At 34.6% G+C, this 25,998-nt stretch overlaps 1 protein-coding gene across 3 annotated transcripts; it reads left to right on the top strand.

Annotated features, from left to right (window-relative positions):
* The first annotated feature begins 10,097 nt into the window (after positions 1-10,097).
* Positions 10,098-24,848, top strand: LOC120631052. Of its 3 annotated transcripts, XM_039900451.1 has the most exons (6): positions 10,098-10,562; positions 19,830-20,098; positions 20,342-21,382; positions 21,733-21,834; positions 22,167-22,259; positions 24,387-24,848. In XM_039900451.1, the coding sequence occupies exons 2-6, from the start codon at positions 19,862-19,864 to the stop codon at positions 24,588-24,590; spliced, it is 1,677 nt and encodes a 558-aa protein (XP_039756385.1). In that variant the 5' UTR covers positions 10,098-10,562; positions 19,830-19,861; the 3' UTR covers positions 24,591-24,848. The 3 variants fall into 3 exon arrangements, with proteins under 3 accessions (XP_039756385.1, XP_039756387.1, XP_039756386.1); XM_039900453.1 differs by lacking the exon at positions 22,167-22,259; XM_039900452.1 differs by lacking the exon at positions 10,098-10,562 and having other exon boundaries at positions 19,791-20,098.
* Positions 24,849-25,998: the final 1,150 nt, after the last annotated feature.

Here is a 25,998-nt window from a genome sequence, read left to right as displayed (position 1 = left end):
AAGATTGCTTAAGCAGTGTGATGGCAAAAAGGAATTGCACATATCTTTAAAGTTTTTTTTTTTGTTTTTGTATATCTTCATGTGCAATATAACATTCTAAATAAAAAATAATAAACCTCTTGTAGTTTCAGTAACGAGTATATAATATTTCCTCGAATAAACATTATTTTCCCTACCGAGATATCATAGTTTTAGAAAGACTACTTACTTTACGGTCACCACAAGAGTGTCATCTCAAATAAAGCTGTACTTCACCCATTTAAATGAAAACTAAGTTAAGACAACATATAGAGGAAAATTGTACTTACTACTTATACTCGTTCAATAGTATTGTTAAAAAATTAAGATATCTAGAACTGAAGTAGTAGGGAAATATAGTTCAACGGGTACATACCACGATAATATTTTGGATTTGTCGATATTTCGACCCAGTTGCTTAACCAAGAAATATTCATTATGAATATTTCTTGGATTTATTCTTGATTTCTGAATACCAAATTAATGATAATTCCGCCATACCAGGCTAAGTAAATATTTGGTTTAGAAGTCTTTGTAGGATTTGCGATACTTAAACTCTGAAAATATGGTTGGGAAATTACCTTTATCAAAACCTCGATTTTATATAGGTAATTTTCCAAATGCATTTAAGAAGAAGAAGAAGAAACACTGTATTAACACTGTATTGCACGTATAACATACAGCAAAAGAAACAGTAAGGAGTATACAGTACACAAAGTAGACATGCAAAGGCGGCCTTATTGCTGCAGGCAATCTCTTACAGGCAACCTTTATTTAAGTATATCCATTAAAACAAAAAAAAACAGCTGTAAACAGAAGTGAAGCCATTACGTTTTGTCAGCCCTATTTATAAAGCATTGTTGAATTCCTCACGACGGATAAGCACCACGCAACATGTGCAAGCACCAATTCTGATAAGTATGACAAAAACTTTAAGGTATCGACTCTACTTTCTAATTTTGAGACTTGTTCCTTTATTCTGGACGGCCGATTGGTGCAGTTTGCAGCAACCCTGCTTTCTGAGTCTAAGGCCGTGGGTTCGATTCCCACAACTGGAAAATGTTGGGTGCTGAGCATGAATATTTTTCAGTGTCGGTATTTATATGTATATTATAAGTATTTATGTATATTATAAGTATTTATGTATATTATTTATAAAAATATTCAGCAGTCATATCAGTACCGATAACACAAGCTACGCTTTTCTTGGGGCTAGATGGCGATGTGTGCGATGTCGTAGTATATAAATTATTTATTTATTTATAACCTCTCCTTTCTGTAGGTCGGTTAATAATGACTGTTTATTACAAAATTAATATTCATCATTATACATTCTGCTGTGTTCATTACAGAAATCCTGAATGTTGATATTTCTGTATGTATTTGGGGCATCCCTCGCTTTCAGTCTACTTGATCTATTTACTAACACATTGAGCGCCTGTGCAAAGTTATAATGTACCTTATCTGATGTACTTAATTATAATTGGTTAATGCACAAGCATGCAAATAAAATATGCCGCTCGAGAAATCTGGAGAGAGCGCGCGCATTGAAGCGCGTAAAGGCAAGTATTATGTTACCTCGGCGTCAATATACAATACATAATCGCTAAAAAAATTATATTAAATTGCACGGAATTTAAAAATTATTATTTTTGTCACTACCTTTGCACGGATTCGCAGCTAAACTTTATCAACCCATTACAGGCCCACAAAGCGCGCACGGGTCTCCCAAAGACTATAATAGTTTATAAACGACTAAGAGACCGGCAGGGTGATTACGTATCTCGCGACAGCAATGCGACAGGCGTAAATCTTGCAATCACTGCTGTCAAACGTCACTTTTCCATACAATAAATAAACAAAAGTGACGTTTGACAGCAGTGATTGCAAAATTTACGCCTGAAACATTGCTGTCGCGAGATACGTAATCAACCTGCCTGAGGTATCTTTGCATCGTTCGAGTCCATGTAGGACTGAGGAACATCGATAATGCAGTCGTATTTATATCAAAATACCCACCAACTCAATGTCATGAACATTGGTTGATAATCAAATATAATTTTGATTGTTTCTTGAAAACTATTTATTAACTATTTAATAAAATATATGGCAAATATAAATTTATAGTTATCAAAAGTTTAATTATTTACCCCCTTTATAAATTTACTGTAACATAGTATACTGTGGCGTCTCCTGCCAGAATGGTTTAGGCCATGCTGGCCAAGTGCGGATTGGTAGACTTAACAACCCTTTGAAAACATCATTCAGAATTCTCAATAGTGCCGGTTTCCTCATGATGTTTTTTCTTTGCCGTTAAAACCTGTCTTAAGGTCTTTATTTCCATGAATTGAAAAACGGATAGCTTGATTACTAAAAGTATTTTATAAAGGATTGTTAGAAACGGAAAACAAACAGTTTCAGATTTTTAAAAATAGAAAACTAACATGACCAAGTCGCTAGAAACAGCTATTAGACTTTAAGACAAACAAGCAACTAGACTACAGGATATAAAATAAATATTTTCATAATACTTATTGAAAACCTTTGCTCCACGACTATTTCCTGAGACCAAATACTTTCAGATAGATCCAAAGTTGTTATAAAATATAGGCAGTGCCAACCATGATATCAGCTGAATTATTATATAAATTTAATGTCAAATGGGGTATGGTCCCGGATATTAGTATTAAAACAATAATTGAAAAGTTCATACGCCCAGATAAATGCGATTTGAAGTCGTTATTTATGTTTTTTTACTCAATTTTAGTGATAATTATATTGGATTATAGACTAGGACTTATAGTTTATATATCTTTCAGAAATCAGACAAGAAATCCTAATCCTTTTTTTTTTTTTTTTTAAATCTTAAACTTTATTTTTTTTCAACGTAAAAAATGAACGTATTGACTGTTACAAGCTAAAAATTACATTAGGGTTTTTTTTTTTCATTTAAAGGCAAGTCGATTTACGAAAACAACTTTTGGTTCAATAATAAAAGGGTCAAATAAAAGAACAGCAATTACTAGACAGGTACGACGTACCAACATCAAATTAAGTACCAACATAAAAGCTGTATCATTGGTTTAAATCAGAGCACAAAAAGCGAGCTCGCATCCAGAAGGCTGTTGAGCCGGTTTTGAGTCTGGTTTGATAAACGCTATCCACATTTTTTTAAAATAACACAGACGTATTTTTTATAATACACTTTAAATTTAATAAGCGCTGTACTTATTTCTTAGGATAGTGACAGTTGTAGGTTAAATCTAGAAAAGCAAACGTTATAACGATACAGAAATCTAATTTATGTCAACTATCTATTAAGGTTTGTTGAACATAATGAGGCTAATAATTATTTATTAGTTGGCTTCTAAGGATCATCATCTTCATCAACAGCCCACAATGGTCCACTGCTAAACATAGGCCTTTCAAAGAGCGTGCCACAACACATGGTATTCCGCCTTTCTCATCGAGCCGCTTCCAGTCACCTTAATAAGGTCATCTGTCCAACGGGCTGGAGGTCGTCCCACACTGCGCTTACCGATTCGCGGTCTCCACTCTAGAATACGTCTGCCCCAACGGCCATCGGTCCTACGACAGACATGACCCGCCCACTGCCCCTGCCGCCACTTCAACTTGTTTATCCTTTGAGCTATGTCGGTGACCTTGGTTCTTCTACGGATTTCGTCGTTGCGAATTCTATCCCGAAGAGAGTCTTCCAACATAGCTTGCTCCATAGTGCGTTGTACAACTTTAAATTTGTGGATCCGGTCGACTGTCAGGCTTTTATGCATGTATTCTTAATATTATAAATGCGTAAGTGTGTCTGTTTGTTTGATTATCTGTTTGATACTTATGTTTGTTTTAGCTAGTCATCATGATCGTCCACCCATTACCAGGCCACTAAAGGTCACAGGTCTCTTCTCAGAATGAGGAGGGTTAAGGCCGTAGTCTACCACGCTGGACAAGTGCGGATTGGTAGATATTAACTAGTGCGCTGATCTTAATGGTAATTTATATATATTTTTTGTCTGTGTTAGTTTTGTCACACTGTTCATATATTAATAATAAATAATAAATAAATATACTACGACAATACACACATCGCCATCTAGCCCTAATTTAAGCGTAGCTTGTGTTATGGGTACTAAGATGACTGATGAATATTTTTTATTAATAATATACATAAATACTTATAATATACATATAAACACCCAGACACTGAAAAACATGAATGCTCATCACACAAACATTTTCCAGTTGTGGGAATCGAACCCACGGCCTTGGACTCAGAAAGCAGGGTCGCTGCAAACTGCGCCAATCTGCCGTAAAATTATATATTTATTACACATTGATTAATTACGATACATGCGGGTATCGCTCCGTATAAATGATATTTGGCACATACAAAGCTTGTTTAACATTAAAATAAACATTCTAAGCTGTTAAGTTTACAGTATAATACCCCTAGTTATCTTGTACAGCTTTTATTACGCTCTACGGCTGCCAGAGGCGTGCATACAGGGTATGCACTAAGCGGGCAGATGTTATAAAAAAAAACCAGTACGGGTTATAAAAAACATAAGGATAGGCGTTATAAAAAGCCTAGCCTAAAGTTTTTATAACTCGTACCTAATGGAGATTTTTTCTATTATATATCATCCGCATACCATGTGAATACCCGGCCGACTGGCGCAGTGGGCAGCGACCCTGCTTTCTGAGTCCAAGGCCGTGGGTTCGATTCCCACAACTGGAAAATGTTTGTGTGATGAGCATAAGTATTTTTCAGTGTCTGGGTGTTTATGTATTTTCTAAGTATTTATGTATATATAATTCATAAAAATATTCATCAGTCATCTTAGTACCCATAACACAAGCTACGCTTTCTTTGGGGCTAGGTGGCGATGTGTGTATTGTCGTAGTATATTTATTTATTATTATTATTATACCCTCTATGCACGCCAGTGATGGCTGTTATACAGTTTTAACTCTTATTGCCAATATTTATGCTATATGGATGTCGTGTTTGAACAATCACCTTATTGCAATGAATAATCCTTTTTGACATAAAACTTCTATAGAATCATTGTTATTTAAAACTAGATGAAACGAAAATGCACCACTAATCACTATAATAAGATGTAGAATAAGATGTAGATGGAAGAGAATGAGTATACATTGCATATGTTCATTCCGATTTTAGTTTTCATGAAAACTGAATGATATGTAGATAAAGAAACAAAAACATACATTTATAGGACATAATGAGATAGAAATATACATGGGAACAGAATAGTATGTGAAATAATATGTAATAAATAACATGAAATATATGAAATAATATAATATTTTATATTGAAATAATGAATTATCATACATTTATTCTGACACTCCTGATGGCCTATATCATTCTCCATCCCTCGTAGACTTTTCAGGAGTTTATTTTCTAACGTATGTGAGTTAATTACACAAAATTGTTTACTTATGTTACCTTAAGATATACTTAGGTAAATGTATGACATGTTGGGTCCCGCGTTTGCATATGCACCATAGGCAGAAACCGGAACAGGCTAAACTAAATTAACCTGATAAAACACTAAGTAAATTAACAGTTAATAATATTTATTTTTCAGTCAAATGCTTATAGTTATTTATAGTTATTGAGTGATTAGTAGTTCCCATATAGTTAGATCTTGTTATACGTCTGAGAACACCAAATGTAGTCTACAAGCAAGGATGGCCAGTTCCCATATACCTACTTACTTACCTAGCCTGTTGACATTTCTCAAAATACTAGTTTCTGATGAAAGCGCTGTCCATTTACACCGCTGAGTAGACACATTGACCAATAATTATGTTCGTAGATACCAAAGAATGCTTGTTTCCAAAAAAATACGAAGTTTACATGTCATTATTATTATATTTTTTTTTGTGAATGTCATGGCCACTTTTTATCGATTTACATAAAGGTGAATGTGTAGAATATTGTACAAGTTTGTTACTGTATATGGTATATAGTTATATTGAAAGTGTACTTTATAAAAAATAAGTTTACAGTACCGACGCAATTTTGACTGTTTATCGGTTGTTTACAGGATATATAGTCTAGTCGACAAGTTGAAAATGGTACAAAATAGAGATATAACGGCTCTTAAAATTATGTGCGATAGCTCATTGGATCCGGAATGACGGCTAGAAAAATGTGCCAAAAGCGTGTATTAAAAAATTGCAATAGTTATAAACAATTAAAGATGAAAATGGCATTTCGTTTTTTGCCAATATATATATAATAAACTACAAATATTTAAGAAATTTCAAAAAAAGATTATGAAAGAGGAGGAAATTTCAAATAAAAAACTCCTAACTCCCGGAACTCTATCTCCATTATTTATAATTTTATTTTAACGCTGAAAATAGGTCTACGCGTGACATTTTTAGGTTGCGCGCGTGGCGTCAAAAGCGAGTACGGCACATTAATTAATTTATTTAAGGTATTGAATATTTTTTTTTAATTTGAAAAAATTATGGTGTGTTCTGAACACACACACACACATAGTTAATTTATTCCCGTTAGAAATTTTACTTAAAGTTAATTTTTCAACAAGTTAAACAATTGTTAACTAACGAAATTTTCTTGAACTACCGTCTTTTACGACCATTAATTAAAAAAAAAATGTTTAAATAATGGTCGTAAAAAACTTTCGCTTCCTAGAGCCTTTTTTACATACATACTTAACAAGATCGTGCCATAAAAGTTAAAAAAAATATTTATACTTTGTTTATAACAATAATTTTTTTTTAACAACATTACGTGGATTTTTGAAGAAAAATTTGAAATTTCTTAAATATTAATAATTTATTAAATATTGGCAAAAAACGAAATGCCATTTTCTTTTCATCTTTAATTGTTTATGTGCTAATACACTCTTTTGGCACATTTTTCTAGCCGTCATTCCGGATCCAATGAGCTATAGCACATAATTTTAAGAGCAGTATCTCTATTTAGTACCATTTTCAACTTGTTGACTAGACGAATAAATACATCGGTAAGTGAGCTCTTGATCACTTGACAACCTTGTTCTTTCCACGATCTTTCTAGCACAGAACTGCGAGATACTATATGCAGTAGTATTCTAATGTGGTTGATATACTAGTATATTCAATCAAGAGGAATGAACCGTTTTCATTGCACGTTTGACGACCTCCTTGGCGCAGTGATCCCCGGCAGGACAATTTGTAAATTTCTCATTTCTGAATTTTCTCTGGCCTGGTCCGTTGGAAGGCTTCGGTCGTAGCTAGTTACAACCGTACCGAAAAAGACGTGCCGCTAAGCGATTTAGTGTTCCGCTGCTATGTCGTGCAGAAACCGATTAGGGGGTATGACCATACCATGTACCATACTCCCTAACACGCTAGCCCGCTAGAATCTTAGACTGCATAATCACTTACCCCCAGGTGGGATTGCAGTCAAAACCTGTAGTGAAATAAAGATAAAGACCTTCACCTTGCCGTTCTCTTTTCCGTAAATGCGCTGCGAAGTGTTGCTTTATTTATAGGCGAAGATTTTCCACTTACCAACAGGTGAGCAATCTACTTGACCCGTGAATTATAATTATGAAAATAATAGTTAGAAAAAACTAAAAAAAAATGCTTTTTATAGAAAACCGAACTAAAAAATAGAAAATAAATTTTAATAAATTTTAAATAAGAATAGTGTTAAAAATTTCAATAAATAAAAATTAATAATAGTGTAAATAAAAAAATTAAATTTTACTGTAAAAAAGCGTGCTAGCTATGGGTACTAAGACGACTGATGAATATTTTTATGAATAGTATGCATGAACATACATACATATAAACACCCAGACACTGAAAAACATTCATACTCATAACACAAACCAGTGTTTTCAAGTTGTGGGAATCGAACCCACGGCGTTGGGCTCAGAAAGCAGGGTTGCTGCAAACTGCGCCAATCGGCCGTCGGAAAATTGTTTCATGCCTATGCTAGCCGTGCTGGTGAGATTGCAGTCAAGGGCTAACTTATAAAAGAATTCATAAAATCTCACATTGGAGCAGCATGTTATCTCTAAACCCCTCGCACTTTTTATGAGAGAGGAGGACTTCGCCCAGCAGTGGGAATTGCCACATACAATGGTATCCACAGCCTATTAATGAAATAAAAATAGGGTGAGTATAAACACTTGTACGGGTACGTAATTGTTACACAGGAAGTGTGTTAATTAGATACTGAAATACATACGTAATAGTAATTGCGTTTGATTCACTCACTGAACAAGGCAATACTGTATACGAAGAATTTTTATTGCCTCATAAAAGTAAAGGTTAAGTTAATATAATAACACTTTTAATAACAACCTATATATTTATTTCTTTTTTAAAAAAAATGCCGGACTCGATTTTTTTTTTTTTTTATAATATCATCATTACTTGCAATTGATTTAATTTAATTTAACAAATAAAACCTAAAATAAAGTATTTAAAACTAAATAAAATCTAAAACGACTCTACTTTATTCATTATTTTTCTTTTTGATAATTTTATTTGACTTACCAAGCCCACGAAATAAAACAAGGATATAAAGAATAAGCAATAAAAGAATTATTTTGGGTTAGAATGTGGGGTAGTGCGAGCATTAATAAATATATATAAAAAATGTTCATATACCTAAAGTAATTGTCGGTAAATAAAAACACATGTGTGAACAAATCTACTGACTTACTTATACTTATACAGTACAAACACAAAGGAATAAAATTTAGGCGCAGTCAGTTTAGTTTCGCAAGAAATCTCTCTGAGCTCATATTATGATTATTTCAACGAAAGCAAACAACATTTTTTATTGTTATCTGTCAATAATTATTATCTTTGGAACAGCTGGCCAACTTTGATGGGACTTTCACAGGCAAGTAGAGAACTTGAATCATCAACGGCAGGAAGGTATTTCTTTGGCTACATAGGCCTTACTTATTTCAGGCTTTACTCATAAACATTGCATCGATTTATAAATTATATTAATTGATATAAAAATAAATAAATTTAGAAAGATATATAGTCAAACAATTAATTTATTACAATTTAAATTAAATTATGACAAGCTTATGACAAGCCTACACAACAACTTAGACGGGGAAAAAGCTTAGCAAGTGTAATAAACTAAATACCTCCGATCATTTACCTAAATTGAATATTCAAATTAATGAAAATGTCATATAACATTTGTAGGTAAACCTTCTCTAAAAGGTAACTGTTTAGAACTTACTGACCACAGTTACTATATTTTTCTAACATTAATTTAAATAATAGGAAGACAGTAGCGATTTTAGATACCTGCAAACAAGCGATAATTTACTTACATTTTCTGATAGTTATCGAAAAATTACTAGAGAATTTTATAGTTCCCACTTGGAACGCTCGTTAAACATGTTTTCATCGTTATCAGACTATGTCGTAATAATTGCAGACGTTGGAAAAAACTGCTCCCGCCATTTCCATCCGCATTGCAGCCGAATAACCAATTCTTATTGGCCAATTCTTACCAAACAATACCCACTTAAGTCGATTCTATTCACTGTGCTCTGCTCTACTATAGATACCTCTACCAAAAGTAAATGGTCAAGTGCGTGCCAGTACTTATATAAGACTAATTCTGTAGTAATGCCAATGAAAGATTTATAAAGGTAAAGAAAAATCTGATATTATAAAAATATTTGTTCCAAGTGGACTTCCGAGCAACTACGCATTATCTTTAGGCTTATGAGGTCTCACATCACATAGTTACTTGATAAAAGATATTTTTTATTCCTCAAGTTGAACTACGGATCTCCAAAGAGACGATAACAGCCTACTCAGACTTCGATACTTTCCAAATCAAGAAGTTCAAGTTATCTCCTTGCGCTCAGCAATTTATTGTTGTATTGTTAATGGAATGATGGAGTTAATATATTTTCGTGGTCACAAAAAACTGCAGAACAACTGTATAAGATCGACGCTAGATGGCGACGTTAACCTTTGCCAAGTATCGGCCGCTTAGTTCACTTTGGCCGCAGTACAACAGCCTGGTAGACTGGTAGAGTCAATTCCGTGTCGATTCGTTTTGCTAACGTAACATTTGGCGCTAACAAATGTTCTGTTATGTAACCGTAATTTGATATTGTACTACTTGATACCGGGTTAAACTATTGATATTCTTGGCAATGGAGTTTAGTTTTTTCGAAGCGTTTTACTCGTGCAGTTGCGCCGTCGTCACAGAGGGGCGTTTGCGACGGCACCAACTAGCGTGAACAAACATTGACCAAGCAGCGCGCTCCTACCGCAACATTCCTAGCGTAAAAGTTAACGTGGATGGTTTACTCTATGTAATTTTGCGGGAAATTCGTTTTTTTTTTTACGTTTCACCATCGAACATATCAGTGCGAACGAGTAACGAAATACGATTTCACTTAATCTAGTGATGTGTGCTGCAAATGTTTCCACGAAAGTGAGAAATGGATTTGGATTTTATGCCAGAGTCATAAACATTACGTGTAGTGAGTATAACTTTTAGTTTGTTTGGTATTTAGTAAATAAGTTTTTAATAGCTTGTAAGAACAGCTTCAATATTTTATTCTACACAAAAATAATATTCAGGTGCCTATTCTGTGTAGTTAGGGAATTCAAGTTTAATATTGAATTATCTTAGATGTTTATACAGTGATTTAACTTATGAAAAATAACTACTAATATTATAAAGCTGAAGAGTTGGTTTTATTAGTAATCACTGAAATAACATATACCTATGCTTAAGAGAATATTTACGCGTTAAAGTTTAATAGGTTAAATAACATCACGTTAAGAAAGCAGGTGAAACCATCCAGCACAGTTAGTAAAACATAAAATTGAAAGGATTTATGTTATATTAAAAACAAAATTCCCACGTCATCCATACATAGTACATAAAGTCGTTAATTTAGACGTAAAAATAAGGTACCAATAAAAGAAACTGCGTTATTGCATGGTTACGTAGTAACTACCTACGAGTACGTTAAATTTCAAATGAAAATGTTATCAATTGTTTCACATTACTGTTATTGTATATTTCTTTTTTATTTTCATGTTCTGATAAGAATCCATTATATATGGTTCATTCACGTTATCCAACATGGTTCTTTTTCAATTAAACATAGCTTATCATTAAAAAATATGTAAAGAAATACGTATATAACATCAACGCTTCCTTTATTGGGTGCACCATCCACAATTTATTGCAACGCTTGACCCCTTTACGCTTACGGTTGCCTGGAAGAGATTACCACTATAGGGTTATAAGGTCGCCTTTACACCCGAAGTTAGTTTACGTTATAGTAATATACAATTAAATCTTTTGGTGTGTAATAAACAATTACTATTATTATTATTGTCTATACTAAAAAAAAACAATTGAAAGCTGTTTATGTTTACATTATTTTACGCTAGATTTAATTATGGAAGATTATTGCGCTCGAGAGGGTTGCTCTAGCTTGTCAACATTTAAAATAGGTAAGGAAAAAAAGCTTCTATAATGTTGATGGAACTTGTTAGAATGGTCTGGATGAACGTCCGCCTTGCGGTTTTTGTACCTACCCTGAATATAACAACGTTTCAAATTGTTTTTTATTTGCTACTGAAATTAGTCTTCAGTAGCGAATAAAAACAATTATTAGAAACTATTTATTTTTATTAAAGTCAATTAAAAATTACTTAGGTAGAAGTATGGACATTATACATAAATATTTAGGAAAAACAATCCAAGATGGTTTCAATGTGTTTTATCTAATCTTGACAATACCTACTAAAGTATACTAAATTATTTGTGTTGTCCGCCTTTGACTTCAGTCTAAATTAAACTCAAAATGTTCATCGAAATCGCTTAATCGATATATACCTACTCGTGTTTACATAAGCTAGATAAGTAGGCATTAAAATATGCACAGAAGCATTTGTCAGTTGTTTTTTTCTGTTGATTCTTATTTTTAATAGCCTAGATTTGTGCGATTATTATACCTCAGCCAATTTTATCGTTGTATCTAGGTTTATGTCTAAGAACAATACATGCGTTTTTCACCGCATCGCGATTTAATAACAATTTAATATAAATATATGAATGAATAACTACTTAGTTTTCCCTGCTACTTCGTTTTTTCGGTATTTTAATATGCCGCAGGCCGGTTAGTTTTCCCGGGATACAACTTTTACGTCTTTAATCTAGTAGAGTCGCAAAATATATATTTTTGTTTGACGCACACAATTTAAATTACTTATTTAGTGCCCGTGGTAGGATTAAATTGCTAAGACTACTACATTTAATCCCGATCTCTCAAATTGTTCCCGTGGGAAAAGCAAAAATATTTGCTAAAACATTCTAGCTTTCCGCCCGCCTGTAATTCGGCTATCAAGCTCGAAACGTGTTTTCCCGTAGGAAAAAGATGATTGCAGAAATGTGGCATAGGCTACTTTTATCCCGGAAAAACATCATCTTATTCCTATATAAAATGCGATACTGCGTTTTAGCATAGTATCAGATAATGTTATCGTCAAAACAACAATTTAAATAACACATTTTATAAATAATACTCAGTAATTCTACAAACTTTTGATAGAAGTAGGTAGGTAATTGGATTTTTTAAATATGTACCTATTATAAGCCCGTGGGTTTGCCCATTTGTTGGTATATAGTGGAGTGCTCAAGGTTTTTGAACGGGGCAGATACCTATATGGCACAAACATCCTGCTCCTATACGAGCATTACAATTTTTTTAGAGTCAGCAGTGATTTTGTGCATGTATTAAATGGACGCCACTGTTTGTATATATGAACGTACGCAGAAAAATTCGATCTCAACTTTAAAGCCATGGTTTACAGATTTACAGGTCTGATTAACAGTCAACGTCGAATGTAAGTACCTACCTACTAGGTATTTGATCTAAGAAGACACGCACCTAGTTGTTTCGGGATATAAAATCTATTTTGTCGCTTTCTAACATGCATAAACAGTGCAAAAGAAAACCATTGAATCCGTTGCCCGTTGCTTGCGTTAAAGGGCAAACACTTCGCATCTTTTTATTTGGTACGGACTACCTACGGATGTAGGGATTTTAAACCTGTTTTAGATATGACAAAACACTTGTTATTTTTTTATTTTAAAACAAAATAGATGCTTTTATTTACCAAAGAAGTACTTATGTACCTAAGTACTTAAACTTTCCAAATCTACTAACCCTGACCAAGTTTTCCTCAAGCGTTGAAGTATATTTCACTGCGTTAAATGCAATGTTTCGGCGTTTAGTTTACTCGCTTTTTTTGCTGGTATTAGCATGATTTTAGCAGGAAAATCACGTAGGTAGATATTTTGTTTTTTTCATAGTTTATCTAATAAATAAAAATTCAAAAATCGAATCAATTTAAATTGTTTAAAATCGGAAAAACTGTTAGGATAGACTGAGATTTATAATTGTATAAAATTGGCTTATGTACTTTTTATTTGTTATTCTTAGTGGTCATATTAAGTTTTTGCTCATGCGTAAAGTTAAGTGCAGCGTCAAGGTCACTTTACCTAATTAAATTCATTAGAAATTCAATTACGATAGGTAGGTAGGTATAATGTAAATAATTCAATGTTAAAGTCACAGAATTAAGAGCATGCAGACACCGTGTACACGACTAATATTGAAGCATCAAAACCACTCCACTTTAGTAGTGTTTCTCGAACAGGTGGTTAGTCAATTTATACCATTTAGCCGTTGAAATTATTTTACCTCTAATGTTCTAAACATTTACCATAAAATTGTAAAGATTTGTGAGCTAGTCTCATTCCGCGGGGTGAAGTGAGTATGTGTGAGTACGTACCTATGTGCGCAGGGCGTTTTCACTGTTTTAGGACAAAGAGCACTGCATGCAATAATGGCTAAATGTGGGTTCTGTTTGTTCTTAAATCTGTGGTTAAAGTCGACCAAAGCTGTCTGTTAGTGTAGGCAAATAATAAACCTATTAACCTATAGTTAGTTAATCATCTATAGCCACTTTGACTTAGGTAGGTACTGGTTACAACAATGCCATAATCGTTTAGGATAATTATTAAAAAATCTGATCTCAGTACAATAAAATATAGATAGGTAAATACTAGGCAGCCTATACCTCTAACACAACTGTAAAATAAAATAACATTCTGGGAACAGAAGGTATGAAGATTATTATTTAACTTTATTTTATACATACATCTTTTCAACACCATTTTCAAAATAATCGTAGTATTTCATGCAACTCAACTTTTAATAAATATACGTAATTTAAAAACAATCGAACGTTTTTTGACACATATGATTATGATTTTCAAAAAGTGACGTAGATGTCCACCAAAAGGAATAGGAAAGGAAAGGTAGGTATACAACGTAAAGTAAAAATGAGGAAAGGAACAATCCATTAAAAAAAATATATAATTGTAGTTATAAAAAACACTGCATACCTTCGTGAACAGAAATAAACCTTATTAACAGCGAGGCGATACTGAATTGGGCCGGATTGCAAGGCATTTACCGTTAATCAAAATAGCGACCTAAATACTAAAGTATTAAAATGGTATCAAGTATTTTCGGAAAGTCTACTGAATTCTATGAAAATGCTCTTGTAAATATGCTTATCAATGCAATGAAATATCTGACAGACACTTAATCTAATTTCGTTAAAAATGAAACCGTGAAACGGTTAAAAATCTTAAAATCAACGTGAGAAATCTATGGAATTTTCTATAAAGCTCAATCGAATCGATGAAATAAGCAGAATTTCTTTTGTGTAATATTTACTTACGTAAAATTAAATTTGCCGCTTCACGCACCGCTTCCTGGGTTCAATAAATCGAAGCCGGACCTAATTGTACGACAGTACTAGTGAAGGGCGTCCTAGAACAATAATTAGCCTGCACTGTTTATTTGATTATAATGAGTTTATTTGTCACTGTTCTTGCTTGTCTCGGTAGCAGAGCTAGGCTAATAAATAATTACCTATGTAAGCCACGTTAAATTTAGTTAATACCTTAGGTCGATATACTGTAAGTAATCCGTACTTACAGTATACCTACCGACGGCCGATTGTCGCAGTAGGCAGCGACCCTGCATTCTGAGTCCAAGGCCGTGGGTTCGATTCCCACAGCTTAAAATGTTTGATGAACATGAATGTTTGAAATTGTCTGGGTGTTTATCTGTATATTATAAGTGCATATTATTCAATAAAAATACCAACTTAGTTAAGGTTTTTTACGTGCGTAATTACAAACCGTCGCTCGTCGTGTCGCAGCGATCGATTGAACGCAAATCGCAGTTGTGCGTCGCGTCGCTTCAAAACTGCCGTCCATAACATGCCTTGTTCGCAACGGAACTTGGTATCACAGAAATTCCATGCGAGTAGTACCCAAAGAAACTAAAATAGTTGACATGTCTGACAGACCTTTCTCTGAAAAACGCTAACCTCGTCTGACATAATCAGACCATACGTCAACCCCCAGCCGTTAATCCGTAGGGCCAGGTACGGGCCGCAGTAACTTGTGCAAATAGTTGCCTCCACCTCTACAATCGAAAAGAAATATTTTATTGACACCGAGTAAAAACCCCGGCATGCTTCTTTTACTTTTCGGAGTTTGCAGGACTTTTTTTACAGAAATCGCCTAGAATTTTTGTTTAGGGATCTTTTGATTTGATTCTTAATTTAACTGAATGGCGTGTGGTGACGACATATCAGAATACATTTGTCATCACCCGTTGTCTGCCTGCGGTTGCCGAACGGGGACAAAAAAAAATAACAGTAATTAAAAAAAATGAATTAATTAAAGAATAATATTTAATAACTTTAAAAATCCCCTGTCCACTATAATATAATTCCAACTAAAAGAGTATGTTTCGTGCTACTATTATAATCCATCTACTGTGATCACCGACCCGTCCGCCTAGCGTGGTTATTATTTGGCAAACCCTCTCTTGGAAGAGGCCTTTAGCCTTTTTAGTAGTGGACTGCTATAGACTAGTCTATAAATATGACAAAGTACTAAATTATCTTTAATAAATATACTACTACGATACACACATCGACATCTAGCCCCAAAGTAAGCGTTGTACTAAGATGACTGTTGAATATTGATAAACACCCAGGCACTGACACCATTCATGTTCATCACACAAATATTTCCAGCTGTGGGAATAGAGCCCACGGCTTTGGACTCAGAAGGCAGGATCTTTGCCCACTGGGCCAATCGGGCGTCAAGTAGGCCGTATTATCTCTGCAATGTCTTTAAAAATATATTAATAGTTTTATGAGTAGATCCTATTTAGGTATTGTGTTTTTACGATGTTATGAAAAGAAGTAAATAGGTAGGTACGCCTAACCATTGTGAAGCCGATTGTATTCTTGCGTTATACTCTGAGAATTGTTTCACAGTGGGTTTTGCAACTGCGCTAAGTGTTGTAATTCAGAACGTCGAAGTAGAAGAAATATCGGTGTAAGATCGAATACCTTTAACGGATTACTTTTCATACAGCAAAATGACGCAACGATTATGTATGGGGAAGAGGAAATGTAAATGTTACTAAATTACTGAGGGTATAGTCAGGTTTAAGACAAGGTTGCTCTACAGGTCACCTGTATTGGGAATCACCACACACCAAGATCTTGTGTGACCTATATGTCCAACGCGTAGGTCTATGTCGAGCTACGTCGATTTTTCTGGTTCTTCTAGGAATCGCCTTATTTTTCAAGTCGATCTAATCACTCCAGCTACCCGAATCGCTATAATTTCTAATAGTTGCGAAGCAGGGGCCACTTTGTTTCTTCATACGACGTTTTTCTCATTATGAACATTGTTATAGGGTCAATCGATGGTCCGGAATTACTGAGCTAGACTTTATGGCACCCTCACGATTACCGAGACATAAAAAGATTCTGCACTTACTTTTAACGAAAACTAACAAGAGATTTAATTTTGTTTTCCGTAGTTCTCGCCTTCTTTATTCTGCTTATAATTATCCCGAAATATCCCGAATACATAGTTTAGTGGTAAGTAATATGAATAGATAAGCAGTGATAGCCCAGTGGGTAGGAGCTCGACTTCACTTTCGGGGGGCCGAGTTCGAATCCCAGGACGCACCTCTAACTTTTCTAAGTTTTGTGCGTTTTAAGTAATTAAAATATCACTCGCTTCAACGGTGAAGGAAAACATCGTGATGAAACCTGCATGCCTATGCATAATTCTGGTTCTTCTGCGGATCTCCTAATTTCTGATTTGACCACGTAGACATCCTCAGAGCATAGTCCTCTCCATCGCCCATTGAGTGATTTTGATCCTTCTTTTGGGGCCTATAGCGCATAATCAGCGACCGAAAGCGAAAATATACGGTGGTTTTAAATATCTCTAGATTAAATGAGATAGCCAGTTACAAGAGTATATGGTTTTCAGGCTGGTGGTTAACAAGAATGCGTCACATTTCCCAGAGCATATTTTCCTTTATGACATTTTCTTTGCAGCAAACTACAAAGAAAATGGAGCACTCGGTTTTATTAGAAATACGAGGCATTCGCAACCGTTCCATTGAGTAATAACGTATAACGTAGTTTGTACCTACCACCGTTATTACTCAAAGTTCTTTAAACTCTACAAAACTAGTACTAAGAAAGTCTTACGAATCAAACTGTACAGAATCATTGATTTTAAGCAAAGAAGGTATGGAATAGGTCAGTTTACAAGCGGTTCCTCGCGACTTCGTCCGCGTATATGTCAACCTTAAATGATAGACAAATGCTGTCACAGACTTTTTTTTAGAACTTTTATAGAGGCACAACTATATCATACATGATTTTTGCGAAACTAACCGTTTACGCAGCGCACGTAGCGGAAGCTCTCAAAAGGGGAAACCCCCGAATTCAAAACATTCTTCATTGGTCCTATGCTCCTATTGGAGTAAGCGTGAAGATATATAGAGTTTCTTGTTAAATGGGCTCAAACACAGAAATCAAATTGGACCAGTAGTACCTGAGTTCATCGCGTTCAATTAAACGAACAAATAAACTCTTCAGCTTTATATATTAGTTAAAGATTAAAATAATGTCACGTATGGTTTAGTGATTAGCATGACGAACTATTGCCAATCTCGCACTTGCACTGGGCCAGCGTGGTGGACTAAGGTCTAAACAGTTCTCATTGTAAGACGAGACCGGCAATGGTGGCCGATAATTCTTAAGATGATGATCGGCTGAGGATCACGAGTTTCTTGTTTCGATTCCCGGGTCGGCTAGATATGTTTTTCTCACAGGTGCAGCGTGGAGTTAGGGAATTGATATTTTTCAAAGAGCATGTAAAGCAAAAGAAGCAGTCGCTTAAGGCCGCCAACCTTCACATAAGTATTATCGATCGTCTAAGGTCTGTACCCAGCACAGGGCCTTCAATAGGAAATTCTATTGAAGGCCCGTGCTGGCTACGAAAGAAGTAAGATAATGAGGATTGTTCCTCATAAAATTCTTACCTAACTTCACCATCCTATTTACTTCTCACTGCTGGGAACAGACCTCCTCGATTATAGGAAAGAGGGTTTCAGAACATAGACCAAACACGCTGCTCCATTGCGGGCAGTTTGCATATAACGTCTATTATCGAAATTTAGCAAGATATCGTGACCGCCCGCGTGAGTGACGACCTCCCTGGCGCATTGGTGAGCGCTGTGAATTTAAGTACAAGGTTCGATCCCCGCAGGGGCAATTTGGGAATTTAAAATTTCTGAATCTTCTCTGGTCTGGTCTGGTTACCGACAAAGACGTTAAGCGTCGTGCCGCTAAGCGATTAAGTGTTCCGGTGCGATGTCGCGTAGAAACCGATTGAGGGTATGACTACCATACTCCCTAACAGGTTAGCCCTCTACTATCTTAGGACTGCATCATCACTTATCACGAGGTGAGATTGCAGTCAAGGGCTAAATTGTAGAAGAATTAAAAAAATTAAAACAAATGTGCTCTCCGAGGCTGGTACTGATAATTCTTTACCAGAAAAACCTATTACCTAACATGTTTTTTGCCCGGCCTGGGATTCGAGCCCACGACCTCGTGATCCTTAGTTGGACATGCTTACCACTGTAAGTTCCAACGTGGTAGTAACATATCATAGATACTTAAGTACCTATTCAGAAATACATTTAAAGTTTTATGTTCCCCTAACATGAAGATTGTTATACAATTTTCTGTTAACAATGGCAGTTTTTACGAGGGCAGACAATTTGCTATGATGACAATAATTTTACTTTATTAATAATTTGTCAGAGGCATGCAATCGTAAATCTTACAAAATTATCAGCTTGCGTGTACAGACACAATTTCCCGGTAGACAATACTTTCATACATCAAAAACGATAGTAACATATTATATCAATGCATCAAAAAAACGCTGAGAAGCCATAAAGAAATTTAATTTTACTAGCATAATGCTAGCATTGGTCAAAAATTACTAGGTACGGATTCCGGAGGCGAAAGTTTAACCATGCTGTAAGGCCTTCAGGAAGCCCTTTTTTTAATTTATTAATTAATTGAAATACAATAATAACATAATATTCATATTATTATATTATATATTCAAAATGAACCGTTACATAATTTCAAAAAGCTTCCAACAGATTATACAAGATTTAATTAAAAGACCTCGTCTTGGATCTCTCTTGATTTAAAATTATATTATCTGTGGTTTGTTATGACTTTTGATTTATGTTTGCTTTGAGTTTCACCATTTTTACATTACCATCTGGTTATTTTTGCAGAACGCTACGTCAATGTAAATTAACTAAATAAAATGAATAGAAATTGCGGAAGAAGATTAGCGGAGTTTCAAGATGAACACTACTGCGCAGGAAATGTCACCGGTAATTTCCGACGCTCGTGTTCACTGCGGCTGCGCGGTGAGAAAATGGTGCAGCGGTCGCCTTTATCAACTCGAAAATATATTCCGATAATCACGGAAAATAACAACCAGAAACAACGAAGCGATGGCTCCCGACTTCCGGAGCCTAGCCATCGCCCACGTAGTCAAGTAAGTGACCACCCGGGACTTGCATTTTACTAGCGAATATTTAATCATAATTGTCATGGCTACTTGCCAGTAAAACACCGCACAATTTATGTATTTTCCATATGGCTTCATATAATTATAGCACTGTACCAGCTAAATACAGAAACAGGCACCGGTGGATTTTTCCTTTATTAAAACAATAGAAAGAATTTTAAACATTTTCGAAAATATAAATTATTTAACCAATTGTAATTTTCATTTCAGTCATTCAATGCAAACGGGAGCAAACCAAGAAAATCCTGCTTGAAATTACAGGAGCCTTGTATGGATAGAAATTTAAGTATGACAGATTCTGCCCACACTCCCCCAGGATCTCCTGAAGATTTGCCCGATGATGAGTCCCTGCACAGCTATGGCAGTGCAGCCACTGCAGCATCCATTGATGCAGGATATGCTCCATTCAATGGCACCACTTTCAGCGGGCGATCCATGCGTTATGTGTTGCATTGTTCCTCACATGCTGGTCTTGCAGGAGAGGAATACCTTACACCAACTCAACGCGCTGCAAAGCAAATTCGCCGTCTTAAAAGCCTTCTGAGCCAAGCAAAGAAGGACTTGGAAAAGAAAGACAGTGAAATATTTCAGCTAACTAAAGAAGTGGTTGAGCTTCGTCTGTACAAGACATCTATATTCTCTCCAGATGAAAAGTCCAACTCTAGTGAGGTAGTGACAGTACGAGAGAACAATGAGGAAGCTTCAATTGAGGAGGACAGCGTCAAATGTAAAGATCTTCACAGATCATATGACATCACTGATAGTCCAATGTACAAAGGTCAAACTCCTACCAGGTGCCGTAATGAGATGCAAGGGTCATTTACTGACTCTGGACATTTTGATGATCTTACAAATTCCTCTCTACACTCAAAGGAATCTGTTCACATGTTGACCCACGATGCATCATGTATGACTGAGATAACAGATAGTGACGAGGAGCGGCGTAGCTTGATGTCTTATTATGAGAAGAAGATAGAAGATGTTGTGAGGTCACATGTGGGAGAGACGCAAGAAATAAAAAAAGCTCACAATGACAAGGTGGAAGCGTTGCTTCAAAAATTAGCCGATGTTAACACTCGCTATTGCGAACTCTTGCCAAATTATGAACAAGCAAAAGAACGAATACATGTTTTGGAAAAGCAGTTGGAAGATGCCAGTACGCAATTGCAAGATGAGGACAGCAGACATCGTTCTATATACCTGCAGATGTATAATAAAGGGAAAGAAGCTGCCAAATACGAATTGGATAAGGTATTGTTATTTTATAATTTATAGGTCCATACACAACTGTTAATTTGCACAATTGTGCGAAAGACGATCAGATCATTACATTATCCATTTGTTAAAGCTTGCCAGTCCAAATATGAGCAGCATGGAAAATCATTAGCTCCTTTACCTTACAGTATTATTTCAGTTGAGGATAATAATAATAAACTTTAAGTAAGCATTATTAGTGTTTACTAATAATGCTTACTTAAAGTTTATAACTAACATCAATATGGATTTTAGAACAGACAGGATTTGAACCCACATGTCTCTGGCATTCACTGCCTTAATAATAGTAATTCACACTTTAATAAAAACTTCTTTATTTGTTCTAGGAGGGCGACCCTGAACCTAGCACTAGCCAATTGAGCAGAGTTTCAGTAGAGGAGTTGCTGGAGCAGCTTCAGATCACTCAGACTGAGCTTGAGAATGTCCAAGTAAGTTTGGCACCTAATAAATTATATAACCATTGTGTAGTCGCTCTTGCTAACAATTTCATTATAAAAAATCCAGATATGCAAAATTCCTGGAAGCTATTTTTAACAATGCTCATGGATATATTAATAGTGTATTCTTCCAAAGTCTATATAAAAAAATTAACATTTTCATTGTGGTGTTTTTCTATTAGTTTTAAAATCACGAATTATTATTATTATATTTAAACTCTTTTTTTTTATGATTAAAAAATAACCATAGTTTACACAGAATGAATAGAATGAGCATGTAGTGGCAATTAACTGGACCTGCTTTAACATGTAGTGAATTACAGGACACGGCATTCACAGCGGACCGAACTGCAAAGTCACAAGTACTTCTTAGTGCAAAGGAGGCTGTTTCTTTATGGGTCCTAGGAGCTCGCAAGGTTGGAGGCCGATAAGACAGCATTTAATCTTTCTTTTTTTTATATCTTTCGTAACACTTATAATATATGCTTCAGTGCACAGGTCTATTTGAGTTGTAAATATTTTATTTTTCTATTTTTTGTTATTAATTTCTAGGTGTTAAACAGCTATTTTGGAATGTACTGCATTTTTGCCAAATTCTTCTAAGGGTTCAAAATTTGGGTAGTACCTAATCTCTTGTAGAGTTTGTGGTTATGGTTAAACGGAGGGTATTCTTCCCCTAATAAAACAATAATGTCACAAGTGCTCAAAGAAGGTATAATCGTAGTCACGTAAAAAGAACGCTGTCAGGCGATTATTTGTCTGTATAAAAATCTTCATATACTTTACACGAAATTATATAAATAGCCTACAGTGGTTAGCTGTTATTATTAGTATAACGTACAAACACAAGCCTCAATAGCAAATAACTTATATGCGTTCATTTGTGGCATTATTTTATTGGAAAGGGCAATATACCAACAATATAACATTCCTAACCATGTCGTGTTACTATAAAGGCTAGTTTTTTTTACAATTTAGTGAACAAAATTAACCTGTGCTTTAACTTTGTTTAAGCTTTGCATGCTATAGTTTGAAACAGCCTCTTTTGGTTATGTGGTGGAAGTACTTGGAAAATAATATGATGAGGTATACTTTAAGTTATTTATGAATTTGTATTGACTTTGTCGTAAAATGTACTTAAATGAGATACGGTCTTATAACACTATCGGTCGCGTCACGTAAAATGAGCACTTATGAACTGCCTATGAAGTTTAGAATGACAACTTTAAGTAAGTAAGACTGTCAGTGCTCATTATATGTCACACAAATGATACCGGGAAATTCAATATAATGTTTAAAGAAAGACTTTTTAGCCACTGTCCAAAAGTGTAAGCATAAGGTATTGTTTGAACACTTCGCTTATATAAAATTGATGATATTTTCATACTTAAATATTTTTTCTGGAAATATATAATTGTCAATATGATATTATTATTACTAAATGCTAACTCGTATTAGGAGTTATGTGCGGTTTTAATTTATGCAATTAAAATGTCACATGCTTTAACGGTGATGAAAAACATCGTGAGGAAACTTGCAAGCTAGAAAGTTCTGAATCATTTTCCTAAAGGCGTGCGAAGTACATCAATCTGCAATTGGTCGTGGTAAAAACCACTGCTCATTCTGAAAGAAGACCAGTGCTCGGTTGTGGGCCGGTGATGGGATGATATTATTGATGGTTACTAAGTCTTTACCACAATAGTATCCTTGGCGTGCACTAAATGGAAGGCAAGGAAGGTTTTTTGGACCACACTTCGTTTAGCTTATATCCTGTCCTTACAATATATCCTCTAGAACGTGTTTTGTAATTTTCGCCCAAGATCTTAATATTTAAATTTGGTCAGTCACTAAAAAGTCTTTCCAGTAGTTTCTTAGATTTGCTCGCTCGCAATCGAAGAGTCGTTTAGTATTCCACATACTTGAACATTGGAGTAATATGGATCTTAAACTTGCCTGCAATTCTTTGGGTCGGGCTTGTTGTAAAACAAAAAACAAAAGTACAGGATTTGCGACTCTAAAAACAGTGAATTTAGATCCATTTTCCTTTGACGATACAGAGTTTAATTCTCGAAAACGACTCTTCGATTGCCAGCGAACGAATCTCGTACTACCTGTGCGAGTGGCACCTGAATTATTATTTTATTGTGCGGATTCCCTCTAGCGCGAATCGCTAAACTTAATTGACATGTTTATAACTGGTGATCTCCTTTTCACGCTGTCTTTCTAGAGAAGGATAGAAAGAACTATATATAGACATATCAATTATCACATAGAATAAGTTTGTTTCAAAAAAACGCTCGTATTTTGTGCATGACTTTAATTTTTGCAAATAATTTTAGTGAATGTTGCGAATTATATAGAAACTGAGTTGAATACTTTTTTTGTTTAATATATTATTATTAGATATATAGTATAATCAGTATTATTAGATTTATATGTAATTTTTATTTAAACGTAGACATTTGTAGATGTATATTTTATTTAATGTTATTCTCTCTTAAGATTACCGCCGACGTTTAATAAAAATATTGTATCCGTTACAGGCAATGTACCGTCGTATCGTCGAGACACAAAAAGGCAGCAAGACAAATGTGGACCCCGAAGTGACATTGCAATTTTTAAAATCGGCGATATATTATTTCCTCACAGACCCGGAGAACCATCAGGGGCACTTGAACGCCATAGAAAATATTCTAGGGTTCACTGACGCTGAAAAGAAAAATATACGGAAAGCCAGAACAATATAGAGACTGCTGGAAATATGTGATAGGTAGTGAACTTTTATGAAGTGTTAGTTAGAATTAATTGTTGCATGTTCGGCCGATAGCTAGATAAATATTGAAAATTATAGGTGAAACACATTATTTTGTGTTGCTATAACATAAATACCGTACATATAGTCTTTTTTTTTCTCGTCTGTCTTATAAAATAAACATTTATTTACTTAACCCTTCGTTTTAAAGGCTCGTCAAAAAAAATTACCGTAAGAAAATCTTTTTACTTTCTTTGTTTTTATTCATTTTTTAAACATTTGATTTTATTACTATTAAAACTAACAACCTAAAAAGTATAGAAAATATTGTATTTATTAAAAAGACAGATTAGAAAAAAAAGATTATACACAAAATATCATAGCATAATAATTAGGTTAATCTTCGTGATTAATTTACTGCATCCCATAAAATTATTTGTACCGTACGAATTTATTTATAGACGCTAAATTTGTGATTTTTTTTATTGTTTTTAAGCGCCAAAGAAAACATTCCTTCTTTCATTGTGCAATTGTTGACCTTTTTTTTATTATTTTTAAGTATACAGTGGTGGTTCGCTGGTTGACAACTATTTTAAGTGTTATAATTTTACATAAATTTTATTGCCTTTTCTTTGTTGTTCCTAATTTTTTTTTATAACATATTTTATTGTTCCTATTTTTTATTTTATTTTATTACTTGCATGTAAGAATACTTATATTTGCTATTCGTTAACATTTGGTAAGGGTGGTGTGGCGTGGACACGTATGTTACATGGATAAGCTATGTTGACCCAAGTCACCGGTGACTGAATCGATTGGATCAACCGTCTTTTGTGGTCTAATTTTAAATGTAAGCCTTACTTCAGGTATTTCTTATTTGTTCTATAGAACATTTTAATATTGAATACAATAAGTTAGTCTCCTTTTGTTCCATAGAGTCCCGTTCCTGTGACGTCATAATACAAAATGGAATTCAAATTGTTCCATTACAATTATTTCCAAACAGTCCATTTAACGATAATTGTGAATATTTGTTTTATAGAACTATTTGAGAAATTAAAATATTCTGTGTTCCATGGAACAAATTTGGACGTGGACAAATAATGGACGTTATTCCGCAGAAGAAAATATGCTGACCTAGGAATAACAAGTTCAAAAGTGGAATATCACTCATCTGTTACAAACACCACCAACCCGCTTTTAAACAGTATGGTGATCCAAGGTGATAGGCTCTGCTTATCTCCTTAGATTATTAGATTGGAGGTCTGAATGGCACATTAGGCTGATAATGACGTAGCACTAGTGGGTATGTCCACAAAATTATTTGTTAGATGAATTTTATTGCCTTCATATAAAATATATTGATATACACGTAGTGTTTACAATGAAACAGCACCGTCCTT

This window comes from Pararge aegeria, chromosome 17 (assembly GCF_905163445.1).
Source record: "Pararge aegeria chromosome 17, ilParAegt1.1, whole genome shotgun sequence".
Classification (NCBI taxonomy): Eukaryota; Metazoa; Arthropoda; class Insecta; order Lepidoptera; family Nymphalidae; genus Pararge; species Pararge aegeria.
This window is presented reverse-complemented; position numbering and strand designations above follow the sequence as displayed.

Bases quoted from the DNA above. Each gene is read 5' to 3' on its own strand.
- LOC120631052 (XM_039900451.1), top strand. From the start codon at position 19,862: ATGAATAGAAATTGCGGAAGAAGATTAGCGGAGTTTCAAGATGAACAC. The intron at 21,383-21,732 runs GTATTGTTATTT...TATTTGTTCTAG, and splicing joins CCAAATACGAATTGGATAAG to GAGGGCGACCCTGAACCTAG. The intron at 21,835-22,166 runs GTAAGTTTGGCA...AGTGAATTACAG, and splicing joins CTGAGCTTGAGAATGTCCAA to GACACGGCATTCACAGCGGA.